The 14,892-nt window shown below is 30.7% G+C and overlaps 2 protein-coding genes across 4 annotated transcripts; both read right to left on the bottom strand.

The window, feature by feature from the left end:
* Positions 1-320: 320 nt before the first annotated feature.
* Positions 321-8,201, bottom strand: LOC120282183 (mediator of RNA polymerase II transcription subunit 15-like). Its single transcript, XM_039288940.1, has 3 exons — positions 8,144-8,201; positions 6,914-7,018; positions 321-1,393 (listed from the first exon to the last, which is right to left on the bottom strand). Exons 1-3 carry the CDS (start codon positions 8,199-8,201, stop codon positions 321-323), a joined length of 1,236 nt encoding a protein of 411 aa, XP_039144874.1.
* A 966-nt stretch (positions 8,202-9,167) lies between these two features.
* LOC120282517 (glucomannan 4-beta-mannosyltransferase 1-like) lies at positions 9,168-13,549 on the bottom strand. 3 transcript variants are annotated; one of them, XM_039289341.1, is made up of 5 exons: positions 13,476-13,549; positions 13,351-13,374; positions 13,178-13,275; positions 11,388-11,477; positions 9,168-9,548 (listed from the first exon to the last, which is right to left on the bottom strand). In XM_039289341.1, exons 1-4 carry the CDS (start codon positions 13,542-13,544, stop codon positions 11,390-11,392), a joined length of 279 nt encoding a protein of 92 aa, XP_039145275.1. In that variant the 5' UTR covers positions 13,545-13,549; the 3' UTR covers positions 9,168-9,548; positions 11,388-11,389. The 3 variants fall into 3 exon arrangements, 2 of the variants coding, with proteins under 2 accessions (XP_039145275.1, XP_039145274.1); XR_005542978.1 differs by lacking the exons at positions 13,178-13,275; positions 13,351-13,374; positions 13,476-13,549 and adding an exon at positions 12,031-12,283; XM_039289340.1 differs by lacking the exons at positions 9,168-9,548; positions 11,388-11,477 and having other exon boundaries at positions 12,514-13,275.
* Between the last annotated feature and the right edge of the window lie 1,343 nt (positions 13,550-14,892).

Raw genomic sequence — 14,892 nt, 5'->3', positions numbered from 1 at the left:
AAGATACAATCAGCATTCAATGCCGTGAGAATCCTATACCAGTACTAAGTACTAAGTTATAATGAAAAGGAGAGTTTTTTCATAAAATAAAATGCATCAAAATAATGAAAATAGAGAAAATCATCCAGTTTATTTTTAAAAAGATCACAATACAAAAATATCAATCAAACTTCGAATGAGTCTTAAATGAATCATATATAGCTGAGAACCAACATAGGGTTGATCTTATATATCCAAGTTAATTATATAAGATTTTTATTACATTAAAACTTCACCTAGCTAGAAGAGGTTCATCAGAAAAGCTAGAATCATGATGATGTTTATCCAGAACCTGCAGTACTTTGAAGGTCATCATCATCACCACTACCATTCTGTTGGAGTTGCTCTTGAAGAGGAAGAGAATGTGGAACTTGGTTAGAAACCCAAGTCTGAGTTGGTTGTGTTGACAATTGCAGTTTTGAGAATTGTGCGAGCAATTCTTCAAACTGTGCTTGTAGATTCAACATCTCTTGAGCTTGATTGGAAGCCGAAGTGAGGTCAGAGAACTGAGGTGGCACTGACATTGAAGGCAAGGTTGCTGTCATTCTATTTATGCCACCACTTTCAGCAAGGTTACTATCATTCTGTTGGAGTTGCTGTTGAGGAGGATGAGAACAATATGGAACTTGGTTAGAAGCTGAAGTCTGAGTTGGCACAGACATTGGAGGTGGTGTTGGAGGTAGTTGCCATGACAATTGCAGTTTCATGAATTGTGCTTGCAATTCTGCAAACTTTGCTTGTAGATTCAACATTTGCTTGCAATTCGGCATTGAATGCATCATTGCTGATGTTCTGTACATAGTAGCACTACTTAAAGCAAGTTTCATCCAATTTTGTTGGATCATCTGGTCAATATAAAGAGAACATGGATCTTGGTTAGAAGCCGAAATGTGAATTGGCACTGACATTGGTGGGGATGGTGAAGGCAGCTGTGATGACAACGGTAGTTTCCGGAGTCGTGGTTGAAAATTCAACAGTTGTTGTGGTGGAGCTAGTTTGGAAGCAGATGATGTCAGGCTAAATCCAGACATTCGAGGTGTCATGGACATTAGAGGTGGTGGTGGTGGAGGCAATGGTGGTGGAGGCATCTGCTGCGGTGACAATTGCTGTATAGCTTGGCAGTACGCAAACTGTGCTTGCAAGTACACCGAATGTGCTTTCAAGTACACTGACTGTGCTTGCTTCTTTGCCGATTGTACTTGCTCGTATATTGACTGTGTTTCAGTGGATGATACTGATTGTTGTGCTTGCAAATATGAAAACTGTGCAGCTGGTAGATTTGGCATCTGTTGTTTTAGATTGGGCTGATTTTCAGAGGAAACCTTCTGCATTGTGGCAAAGCTGGCATTACCACCTGTGCGTGATCAACTAAATTTCATTAAGAAATGAAGAAAATGGACCGTATAAATTAAAGAGCAGGTGGGATTATATATTCCCAGAAAAAAAGAAAAAGAAAATTAAAATCTAGGCATAATACCAAATAGAGACCATAATATATACAGATGAAGGTTCGTTTAATTTGTCATTTATGTTACGAATAAGTTAAATAGAAACAAAAATTCCAATTCAAGCATAAAATTAATTAGAAAGCAAATAACAACAATATCCAGAGGATCATATGTTAACAATATAACTAATTAAGCATTTAATTATAATCAAACTTCAAGTATAATAAAGGACAAAACTCATGAGTTAAATCTCACCACCATAAGGGGAGCATGGGTTGATTTATTTATTTTTATTATTTTTTTTTTGAAAAGGTGGATAAACTATATGCATTAAAAAAAACCATGGGTAGATTTATTACAATCAACTTTGAAAGCAAATTAGTTTTAAAAAAAAAACTTAATAAATAATCATACCAAAATGCCAAAAGATGAGAACACATTTAATACTTGATTCATATTGCTTTATAACACACTAAATATGCCTATAAAATTCCCCTACTTGTAAATCATATTTCAAACCATACTATAGGGAACCATTAAAACAAAAAGTGCACCATGAAAGCAATATTTCAAATCATACAAATATTACTTCAAATAACAATAAACAAGTGCGTGCGTTACATAACCCAAAAAACATATTTAAGTATTTTAGACAAACAAATACTAGAACAATAAGTTACTGTATTCCACATCTTTAATTCAAAATCTTAAACCATAAACTTATAAATTAACAAATGAAATGCCAAACCTGTTTGCATTGAATATCTCCAAAATGAATCTTAAGTTAAGAATTTTAACAAATCAACCCAGAAATACCTAAACCATAGCCTAATCTTATATTACTGCATCCATCAATTCTTAATCTCTAAAAAAGAAAAAGTTTATGCAAACTTTTGAAACTAATAAATGTTAAAAATGAACCAAGAAATCCAAACAATTGCATTAGATATTACAAAATCAATCTGAAGCTAAAAAGCAATATATACATACATATAACCATCAATGAGACAAAAACAAATCATGTTCATATCTCCATCAAACCTAGATCACCAAGAACAAATAATACTACTACTTCAAGGTAAAAAATCCTACAAATTTTACGAAGAATTATCAAAAACAGTCACATATTAATGGCATTAAATCTTGACCTCTAAGAGTAAATCACACAAATATTTCAAATCAATAAACTCTAAAAATCAACCAAGAAATATCAAACAATTACTAACATACCTCCTTAACAAAAATGAAGCCAAAATACGATGCCGATGATAAATCAATCAACAATACAAGAAAGAATCTTCAAATTAACTACAAAACATATTACATACCAATGCCTAAATGATCTCGAACTCTAACAACATAGCAAACTAATAATCAAATAAAAAATATTAGAAATTACAAGATATACGCTTAGTATAAATTCTATAGATTAATATCGGAAATAGGGTCACTTACCTCCCATAGCAAATAAAATATGAAATTGAGATATGCGCTTTGAAGATGCCTATTAAACTCTTCCAATCGATTTATCAAGATGGCACTGGATTACACAAGAAAAAGAACCTTGTTTATATATAATCTTTGATTAACCCTGCTTTAAATTCAAAGTAGATTATTATAATCAAAGTATCAATTAACATAAATATTTATAATGATAAAATGATAAACCATATTATTGATTCGAATCAAAATTTAAATTAATATCATCTGAATTTAATCCAAATAAAATTCAAATTAATAAAGAGACCATTAGACCAACCCTCTCCAAAAAGAAAATAAAAAGAAAAAGAAAAGAAGAAACTAGAACCAGAGGAGAGAGACCTTGACTTCCTTTCCTCGGTCACTCTCTCTCCTTTGCCCAAGTTTCTTGATGTTTTGAAAAAGTGTGAGAAAGGAGGCAAATCAGGGCTTATTTTTGAACGGTGGAGATTCTTTTGAACGGCTAAGATTTAGTTTTCAACTCTCCAATTCAAATTGTCACTCAGTGACATTTTATTGGTTGGAAAGATAGTGTGTATATATATATAATTTGAAAATAATTGTTAGTTTTCATATAATAAACTTGATTTATGAGTTACATGTTAATAAACTCAAGTTAATAGTGTAATGCAAAGAGAGAGAAAAAATTGAAATTAAAAAAAAAACGAAATGAAAAAATTGAATTAAAAGGGAGATAAATTAAAATATAAATGAATAAATAAAATTAAAATAAAAAAATCCTAACGGACACCAATTGGGTGATGCTGGAAGTAAAGAAGTCAATTAAAAATAATCAAATAAAAATAGGTTTTTAATTATTTTAATTATTTTAATTTTTTTAAATAGGTTTTTTTGTGATGATTTTTTCACGTGATAATTTTATATAATTTATTTTTTTGGCCCTCCTATATTTTTATTTGATTTTTTTTTTTTAATTCAAAGTCTATATAAACAAGATCTTTTAAGGATTTGATTAGAACTTTCAATCTTCTAAATTAGGATAGTTATTTGAATTATATTATTTTCTTATTTTGATGTTTATTGTTTAGCGTTATAGTTGTATATATACACACATACAATATTGTAAAAATATTAATGTGAATATTATTGAGCAAGACACTATTAATTTATTAATTTGTAACTCATAAATTAAGTCTATCATACAATAAACTAACAATTATTTTAAAAATTTTATTGAGTCAATTAAATGAATTTCAAAAAAATTATTTTAATTTTTAATAGGTTTTTTGTGATAATTTTTTTTTCACGTGATCATTTTTAAAAATTGATTTTTTTGGCCCTCCTATATTTTTATTTTATTTTTTCCTTTTTTTTATTTGATTTTTTAATTTTTTTAATTCAAAGTCTATATAAACATGATCTTTTAAGGATTTGATTAGAACTTTTAAAAATTCATTCAATCTTTTAAATTAGGCTAGTTATTTGAATTATTTTATTTTCTTATGTTGAAGTTTATTCTTTAGTATTGTATTTGTATATATACACACACATACAATTTTTTTTTTTTTTTGATAAAAATGGATAAACCACTGACACACAAACAAATTATAAAAATATTCATGCGAAGATTATTGAGCAATACACTATTAATTTATTAATTTGCAACTCATAAATTAAGTTTATTGTATATCATACAATAAACTAACAATTATTTTAAAATTTTATATATATATATATATATATCTGAAAAAAGATGGATAAACCACTTTGAATTAAAAGCATATGTATATACAATATCTTTCCAATTTTTATTTAATATATATATATATATATCTTTCCAACTTAGATCGGGGTGGCAACTTAAATGGGAGAGTTGAAAACCAAATCTTGGCCATTCAAAAGAATCTCCACCTTCCAATTTGAGTGTTTCATAATGATGATTTAAAAATATGCCCGGACTCATCTCGTTTCACACCCTTTTATTGAAACATTAAAGAAACTTGAAGAGAGCTAGTGATGGTGGAAAGGAAGTCAAGTCCCTATATTTTTTTTTTTAATTATTGTTTTCTAGTGATTAATTACAATGATTTCATGGTATTGAATGGTGTTTGTCTCTAGTTCTAGTTTTTGTTTCTCTTTTTTTTTTCTGAGAATTTTTTTATTATTTTAAATTTTATTTGGATTAAATTCAGATGATATTAATTTAAATTTTGATTCAAATCAATAATATGCTTTATCGTTTTATCATTAGAATCATTTATGTTAATTGATACTTTGATTATAATAATCTACTTAGAATTAAAGCAGATTAATCAAAGATTATATATAAACAAGGTCCCTTTTTTTTTAATATCCAGTGGTATCCGGATAGCTTGGAAGAGCATATTGAGTATCTTCAAAGCACATATCTCAATCTTGTTGTTTTTATTTGCCATGGAAGGTAAGTGATCTTCTTTACATTATTTATCAATATTAGACGCATAAATGTTGTATATTCTAGTAATCTCTAATATATTTTGATTGAATTATTGGTATGTTCTGTTTTTAGAGCTTGAGATCCCATAGATACTTGGCCGGACACAATATGTTTTGTGATTTATTTTAAATTTCTTTCTTGTATTGTTGATTTATTTATTATTGGCATTGAATTTTAGCTTCATATTGGGTTAGGATGTATATAAGTAATTGCTTGATGTTTCATGGTTGATTTTTAGTGTTTATTTATTTGAAATATTTGTCAGGTTTAGTCTTCGGGCTATAGATTTAATGTCATTGATATGTGATTATTTTATGCTAGAAATAGGTGTATTATTTGTTCTTGGGGATCTATATTTGATGGAGATATGAATGCGATTTGTTTTTGGTTCATTGAGGCCAATATGCATATGTGTATATATATATATTGATTTTTAGCTTCAGATTGATTAATTTGTAATATGTAATGCAATTGTTTGCATTTCTTAGTTGATTTTTAACATTTATTAGTTTCAAAAGTTGCATAAATTTTTTTTAGAGATCAAGAATTAATGGATGCAGTAATATAAGATTAGGTAATGGTTTAGATATTTCTTGGTTGATTTTCAGTGTTTATTTATTCAAAATATATATGTACGTAAATTAGATTTTTTTTTTTTTTGGGGGTGGATTTGTTAGTATTTTTAACTCAAGGTACATTTTGGAGATATTCAATGCAACACATTTGGTATTTCATTTGTTAATTTGTAAGTTTATGGATTCAGATTTTTGAATTAGAGATGTGGAATACAGTAACTTATTATTATGGTACCTGTTTGCATAAAGTACTTAAATATGTTTTAATTTTGGGTTATATAATACACACACTTATTTAATGCTTTTTTTCCTTTTTAGTAATATTGGTATGATTTGAAATATGCCTTCCATGGTCCACTTTTTGTTTTAATGATTCCCTTTAGTATGGTTTAAAACATGATTCACTTTAAGTAGGGGAATTTTATAGTCGTATTTTATGTGTTATAAAGCAATATGATTCAAGTATTAAATATGTTCTTATCTTTTGACATGTTGATATGCTTATTTGTTAGTTAAATTCTTTTTTAAATCTAATATGCTTTCAAAGTTCGATTGTAATAAATCAACCCATGCTACCCGGTGTGAATATAATTAAATGCTTAATTAGGTATGTTGTTAACATATTATTATCTGGATATAGTTGTTATTTTGCTTTAATTTTATGACCCTCATCTGTGTATATTATGATCTTTATTTGGTATTATGCATAGATTTTAATTTTAATTTTAATTTTCTTTTTCTTGTTACTGATAAATGAGCTCCTAATTAAATCCTACATGCTCCCATATACCGGCCATCTTCATTTCCTAATAAAATTTAGTTGATCGCACACAGATAATATTGGTGCAACTGAAGATGGTGTTGCCCACTTTGCCACAATGCAGAAGGCTTCCTCTGAAATCATGCCAATATAAAACAACAGATGCCAAATCTACCAGGACAATCTCCACATTTGCAAGCACAATTAGAATCCATGGAAACACAGTCAGTCAGCATACGAGCAAGTACGATCAGCATATAAGGAAGCATATTCATTGTACCTGCAAGCACATACGGTATACTAAGTCAAAATATCAAAATGGTCCCTATATTTTGCGTTTTCCACCTTTTAATTCCTCTAATATAAAATCCGTCTTTTTGGTCCTCGTATTTTCACATTTTTGTCTTTTTGGTCCCTCTAATTGATGGATCTGCCCTTTTGGTCCATCCAGTTGATGAATTGATGAATTAGAGGACCAAAAAGGATAAACATGTGTAAATACGAGGACCAAAAGGGCAGATTTTACAACTAAAGGACGAAAATGTGCAAATACAAGGATCAAAAAGGCGGATTTTATATTAGGGACTAAAAGAGCGGAAAACGAAAAATAGAGGGACTATTTTGATATTTGCACTGGCAAGCACAATTAGCAACACTAGGGATGTAAATGGGGCGGGATCGGATGTGGAATGGGATCCCTGTCCCCATCCCCGCTTCCCAAGAGTCCTCCAAATTCCCCGGGGAAAATTCTCCCCACTCACTCCCCGCGGGGATTCCCACGGGCCGCCCCCACCAATTTTTTTTATTATATAAAATTCTAATAATACTTTGTGTCTATATATATATATATATATATATATATATTTAAATAGAAGACCTATTTGACACTTGTCAATTTCTCATAAAAATTTTATAAATATTATTTTAATAATATTAAAATATTTATAACATAATACTAAATTATATTATTTTAAACTAATTTTTATTATTTTATCTCATAATATATAATAAAATTAATTTTTAAAAAAATTATATATTTAAAGTTGATAAATAGCTTATTTTATCTAATCTTAATTTACCTTAATTTTTATAGAAAATAAAAAATTTTATGAAATTTTTTTAAAATTTTTTTCATATAATTATATTTGTACATCACACGGGAGTAACTTTTAGTATTACTAAAAGTCTAAAACATTATTAATAAATACCAAAAATATATATTTTTTTAAATCCAAATATTTGGTTCTTATAATCTTATATTCATATTGAATTTTTAAAATAAATAAATAAATAATCATATAAATTATTTTCAATATATATATATATATTATTAAAAATCTCCCCACCCCATTTACATCCCTAATCCCTAAGCAACACTGCAATTGTCATCATCACAACTAGCTACCTCCACCACCACCACCACCGCCACCATTATTGCCTCCATCACCACCTTCAATGTCCATGACACCTCAATTGTCTGTATTTGGCCTCACATCCTCTTCCAACCAAGTTCCATCACAAATGCTGAATTCTTAATCACAACCGGCAAAACCACGGTAGTCATCAGCTGCCTTCTCCGTTAACTTCAATGTTTGCACCATCTCAGCTCTCTAACAACCTCATTTTGGCTACCAATCAAACGAAAATGAGAATGTTGGTACCAACTCAGACTTCAACTTCAAACCAAGTTCCATTTTCTTTTCCTCTTCAACAGAAACTCCAACATCATGCCAGGAACCTTACTGAAAGTGGTGGCACACTTGGTTTAAACAAAATGGCAGCAACAACCTTGCATCCAATGTCGGTGCAACCTCAGTTCCACTACACTAAAAAAGAGCTTTAGAGGCGGTTTTCAAGACCTATAGAGGCGGTTTTAACCGCCTCTATAGCTTTAGCGGTGAATTTTTCACCCGCCTCTAAACCGGCTCGTATTAAGCCGGCTCTAGAGTTTGGAGCCGGTTTAATACAACCGTTGGGGTAAATTAATAGCTAATAAAGCGGTTTTTAGAGGCGGTTATAACCACCTCGAAAGATATTTTACCTATAGAGGTGGTTATAATCGCCTCTACAATTAAAATTTCAAAACTCTAGTTATAGTTTTAGAGGTGGTTATAACCGCCTCTACAATTAAAAGTTTAAAATTATACTAATAGTTATAACCGCCTCTACAATTAAAATTTTAAAACTCTCACCAACACTCATATTTTTAGAGGTGGTTATAACCGCCTCTACAATTACAAATTTTAAAATTCTAATTATTGTTTTAAAGGTGGTTATAACCCTCTCAAAAAATAATTAGTTCTTAATTAAATATATATTATTTAATCAATTAAAACCTGCTTTTAATCAATTAAAAATGACATTTTATTTTTATTTGACAAAATAAAATAGTGAAATACATAAATTTGGGTTTTTTTAACAAAATAAACTAGCGATTCAACTCACCGGCTTTCATTGTTAAAAAGGAAAATAAAATACAAACACTAAATTCTCTAATAAACAAGCTCTATGAAACCATAGCCCAAATGTTTGGGATTTCTGGATTAGAAACCTAAAACATATTATAGATTCTAGTTTACATAAAAAAAACTGCTTAGTTTGGCACAACAACTGATCTTTAAGAGAGAATTGATAAGAAGACAGCCAATTGATTCATCAATTCTCAGGCTCCATGACTCCAGTCTATTTCTTCTCAGAGTTGCTATCAAGCTCATTCTTCAACTGCAATGAGAAGTCATGATTCACATCATCATCATCCTAATCATCCTCCCATTGCTGTAAAGTTTCTTTACCTTCTTTGTCATCCCACTCTGCAAAATTTATGCAAAATGATGCTTACTTATTCCAGGCAACAAATTCAGAGTAGCTACTTGAATATGATCATTACTTCATCATGAAAGCCAGTAACAAGAAGTTAAATGGTTGCCAATAAATAATGTTCAAAAAACAGGCTTTGGAAGCTAAGAACATTAGGAATACAGAGTCATCTTCTTAACAAGCATGGTAAAGTAATTGGGTGCAAACATCAATAAGGACAATATACAACCACAATAAGGACAATATACAACCATAAATTAATCAGTTCAAAGATTACATTCTGACTGCAATAACAATACCAAATTAGAAAACCAAATTGACAAAATAAAGAAAAATTTAAAAAACAAGAACATATATCAACAAGTTCAAAGATAATATTTCCACTGGAATAGGAACTTGGCACTGAAGAATTAACAATTTATCAAAGCACAAAAGATAACATTTTCACTACCATTAACAATACCAAATCAGAAAACCATGTTGACAAACAAAGAGAGTTAAAATCAAGCATAACAACAAGTTCAAAGATAATATTTTGACTACAATAGAAACTTGACAATGAAGAACAACAACAAATAAGAGCACAAAGGTCACATTTTGACCGCCATATGAATACCAAATACAATAATCAACCAACAAACAAACACATATGGGTAGTTAGCTACCAAAAAATCAAGTAATTAGTAACCCGATGTTAGTCCACTTGAGAAGAGTAACTAGATAGCTACTAGAAAATGCATGTGCAACTAAGTTAGAACAATAAAGATGTAACAGGGACATAGCTAAATCACAGTGATGAAAATCCTAGCATGATTTTCCATCTTCAAAAGTGCTTATCAACACATGTGGGCACAGCTTACTCGAGGACAAAGTTCTTCTTTGTAAAACAAATATGAGTAAAAATGATGTGCCTTATTACATGTAGGACTTGGATATCTTTTTTTGTTATTTTTCATCATTTGGATGTAGTTTGTGGAAATCATCTTTTTACATAAATGGATCTCTGTCAGGGATCATCTTAAGCACTTCAAAAACTTCTACGTAATATAAATCGATGTTATATAGTATATCTTGATCCACTAGTTTAATTATTATATTATTATTCATATATATGACTCTTAGTACCTTCTCTATATATGTATTTTTTTTTTAAAGATTTAATGATAGTAGTTATGTCATCATATAAAGAGTAATGTTTTTTTTTTAAAATATTTGACATTGTTTAAAACTATTTGGCAATGTGCCTAGTATGACAATACCCATTAGATGTAAATTTAACAATACTATAGGATGCGGTTAAATGATATGCATCAGGTAAATATGAGTGTGACATTGCTCCTCCTACGAAGCCAGATGCATAACTCAAGCAATATACTAACAACAGCCAAAATAAATAAATAATTAAATAAGGAAGCCTGATGCATAACTCAAGCGTTATACTAGTTAAATTTTGCACAAGCTCCGCATGAAATCTAGCCTGCTAAAAAAACCTAATATGGATTTACTCTTTAAGGTTAGTGATATCTCACATGCAAATACAAATTTGCAGGAAGACAATATGGAAGAAATAGGGACAAAAAGCGAGCAGAAAAACTGTTGTATGTTTATTTAAGCACAAGACAAAATGATGCCTAGAATGATTAAGCAAATATGTTCAATAAGGATGACTGAGATAACCATACCCAAGGTGCACGAGCTCCATTTTCCTGGAAAGCTGTGGGATTTCGTAAATAGGTCACAATATCATTGATTTCAGTGAAACTTATGATTAGTTCTAAATAGAGAAAACCATGATACCATGATCAAATATTAAGCTACTGTCACTATCATACCTTCATCTGATAAAAAGTTGACCTGATCTGATCAATGCCCTCCTTATTCCTACTAATTCTTCTGCTAAATTAAAACTGACGATAAATTTTCTGCAGATAGACATAATCAAGGCATAAAATTAGCTCTAACTCAACTAAGAAACTGAAGATTTAATACACATAAATGGCTACCTAATTATAATAAAACATGGGAAATCAAGTCGTAGACCCAATTAATGTTCGATTTCATAATGCAAGTGAAAACAACAAAAAAATTTAAAAGATGAATTCAACCACCTAGGGCATTAAACAATGCTGGACAGAATACACTAACCACAGTAGTAGGTTAGTAAATACCAATTTTCAATCAATCTTGATATTTAACTTCATGGAGTTTTTCTTTTTTAAATAATTTCACTTGTAAGTGAAATGAACTTTTTACACCCATTATTACCTATAACATAGCTCATCTAAGGTATGAGAGAACAATAATGAACATAAAAGGAAGAAATTAAAATGTTTACGAATCTTCTTAATTTCCATAAATTTGGATCCTTGCGCCAAGGTCCATAACCAAGAAGCATTGGTACTCTCTGGTCAAGTAGCATAGCACATTAAATATAACAAAACCATAAATCATGCTTCTTATAAAAAACAATGGTACCATCGGATGGTATCTCTTTTTCTAGTTTTGTAATTCATTTCAGCTTCTGACTGCCATGTTCAGAACCATGTTGAACCAACAGCATGATCTACTCCTTCAGGCCATACCATTCCTAAGCTCAACCTTACCTAGAACATAGACAAATAAAAAGCTGATGGATAAGTCCATTGTTTTCAAAAATAAAACCCTGAATATGCAAAAGAAGAGCTTATCTTATGTAAAAGAGCAAAAGAAATATATTTTTGCATGTTTGTCTTTTCTTTACCGGATTCAGAATAAAAACTCTATAAGAGGAAAACCAATGGTCACCATACTAAATATATTTTATTAGAGAGACCATCAAAGCCTCCAAAATCTTCAAAGTGCAGATTGAGTTCCTGCATCAATCCTCACATATATGAGAAAAGGATAAAGATAAGAAGCAAATTATCAGAATCAAACACAAGATAACTTCATGAAACATATGAACAGAAACTAGTTGCTTTAATTATAGATAAGCAAAATCATTGATATCAACAAGATATTTCTTATCATCGCCCTTAAGTGCAATATCCATGACAACCCAGTCATGCCTAATCTGAGCACATTAAATTAGCTTCTTTAAAATAACAAAAGGAACTGCCACTGGATCAATTTCCCATATATTTCTTTCGTCATTGTACCATGTCCGAGTCATGACTCTCTCTTGATCCGAAAGGATACGCTCCTACAATAAAAATCTTACAAGGAAAGTTGAACACCCTAGAAACCTAGTTTCACCAAATAAGAGATAGTAAGCAGCATGATCATATGTTACGTACGGCAATTCTAAAATGACTTGGGGTGCAATTTTTAGAGCCAAGCCAAACAACTCTTGATAAAGGGCACAGTGAACTATATTGGAAAAAGATTATAATAAGCCCCTTGAAAAAAAAATGGATGAACCCAAACAGAAATGTAAATAATCTCTCACATAATTTCAAATCCATCACTACTAACTGTGTAACAAATAATATTGCAAAACAGAAACTAGAATAGAATTAAGCACTTCCAAAACAGTAGGAAGATTGGTTCCATTAACACCACACCTCTTAAATTCAGTAAAATTTCTACAAGAAAACAAAGTTCAAGCAAATTAGTAAATGTAATTAATTTGAGCATGAGGTACCTTAACAATTGGTCTGTGGAATCATCCAGCAATTGGATTATGAACCTGTCCGGCGGCCATGCCAATCCACAAACAGCTTCAATTGACAGCTTATACACCTTCAAATCCAAATCGAACTCCCATTCACTTAATTTTATTATCATAATAAAAACCCCAATTTTAATTTCTCTTACCTCTTTCTCATTGAACATGGGGATCTGGAAAAGCACCATAGGATAGATGGAAATCCCAATCAAATTAACACCCTCCCAAACCATACATACGATGATACATTAAGGAAACCTACAAAGTTACCTACATTGACACCATCGGAGAGCCAGATAGCCGGACCATCAACGAAAACACCCATACTGAGATTGAACCCCATGCCTTTGGATCCCAAAAACATTGGAGAAAAATCAAGATCGAGCAAAGCACCATGGATTCCAATGCCCACATCTTCATCTCCTCTAAATTATTCGAATCCTATAAAGGAGAAACTCAGGATCCATCAACACCATCGAAGAATTAAGGTTTTGGATAGAGGGAAAAGGAGGATTAGGAGAGATCGATGGTGCAAACCAGAGCGGATGCGTTGCGTTGGATGCCGGCGATGCCTTAACCAGCCATGAAGATTGGGAAAGGGTTTGGAGAGACGGGCACAAAGAGAGGGCGGTGGAATCAGGGTGTGAGGGAAGGCGGTGGAATCAGGGTGTGAGAGAGAAAGAGAAAGAGAGAGAGAGAGTTTTTTTTTTATTTTTTAAAATAAAATTAATATAGAGGGGTTTAACAAAACCGGCTCTAAAAACATAAATAAATATATTATATTTTATTATAGAGGTGGTTTTTTAAAACCCCTCTATTTAACTGCCTTTAAAACCCAAAAATGATGTAGTATTCTCTAGTCTCATGACTTCGGATTCCAATCAAGCTCAACAGATGCTGAATCTACAAACACAGTTTGTATACTTGCAAGCACAATTCAAGCAATTGTCATCACAACTACCTCCAGCACCACCACCTCCAATGTCTAGTGTGTCAACTCAGACTTTGGCTTCTAACCAAGTACCATGTTCTCTCCAATAGAATGGCATGCAGGAACCTTGCTGAAAGTGGTGGCATTGGTGATGATGATGACCTTTAAAGTACTCCAGGTGGTTCTGGATATATGGACATCATATATGATTCTAGCTTTTTTGATGAACCTCTTCTAGGTGAAGTTTTAATCCAATAAAAATCTTATGTAACTTGGATGAGACAACCTTATGTTGGTTCAGCTATGATTCATCAAAGACTCATTCAAAGTTAGATTGATATTTTTGGTTTGTGATCTTTTTCAAATAAACTGGATTATTTTCTCCATTTTCATTGTTTTGATGCATTTTATTGTATGAGAAAACTATCATTTTGTTTGAAACTTAGTACTCGTGTAAGAATATCTAAATTTTAATACACACATAAGTAGCAAACAGAATGGAATAAATAATTTAATGTAGTAATTTTGAGGGACAATATAACCAATTTAATAGCTTAAGGAAATTACATTGTAGGGGAAAATTGAACAAATTTATTAGGACTAAAATGAATATTTTTTATTGCAAGTGCTAACACTAATAAATCATAGCCGTTCATCTGCCTGCTTGATAAATATAGCGCAAATCCATTTAATCTTTTTTCAGAAAATATTGACTGTAAAAATTATTTGATATTAAATTTAATTTAGAAAAAGTTTTTCT

This window comes from Dioscorea cayenensis, chromosome 18 (assembly GCF_009730915.1).
Source record: "Dioscorea cayenensis subsp. rotundata cultivar TDr96_F1 chromosome 18, TDr96_F1_v2_PseudoChromosome.rev07_lg8_w22 25.fasta, whole genome shotgun sequence".
Taxonomy (NCBI): domain Eukaryota; kingdom Viridiplantae; phylum Streptophyta; class Magnoliopsida; order Dioscoreales; family Dioscoreaceae; genus Dioscorea; species Dioscorea cayenensis.
This window is presented reverse-complemented; position numbering and strand designations above follow the sequence as displayed.

Excerpts from the sequence above, each read along its gene's own strand:
- LOC120282183 (XM_039288940.1), bottom strand. The coding sequence starts at position 8,201 with ATGGACATTGAAGGTGGTGATGGAGGCAATAATGGTGGCGGTGGTGGT. Across the intron at positions 7,019-8,143 it reads CGGTGGTGGTGGTGGTGGAG|GTACAATGAATATGCTTCCT; the intron begins GTAGCTAGTTGT and ends ATGTGCTTGCAG. Across the intron at positions 1,394-6,913 it reads CAAATGTGGAGATTGTCCTG|GTGGTAATGCCAGCTTTGCC; the intron begins GTAGATTTGGCA and ends GATCACGCACAG.
- LOC120282517 (XM_039289340.1), bottom strand. The coding sequence starts at position 13,544 with ATGGGGTTCAATCTCAGTATGGGTGTTTTCGTTGATGGTCCGGCTATC. Across the intron at positions 13,375-13,475 it reads GGCTCTCCGATGGTGTCAAT|ATCCCCATGTTCAATGAGAA; the intron begins GTAGGTAACTTT and ends GTGCTTTTCCAG. Across the intron at positions 13,276-13,350 it reads CCATGTTCAATGAGAAAGAG|GTGTATAAGCTGTCAATTGA; the intron begins GTAAGAGAAATT and ends TTGGATTTGAAG.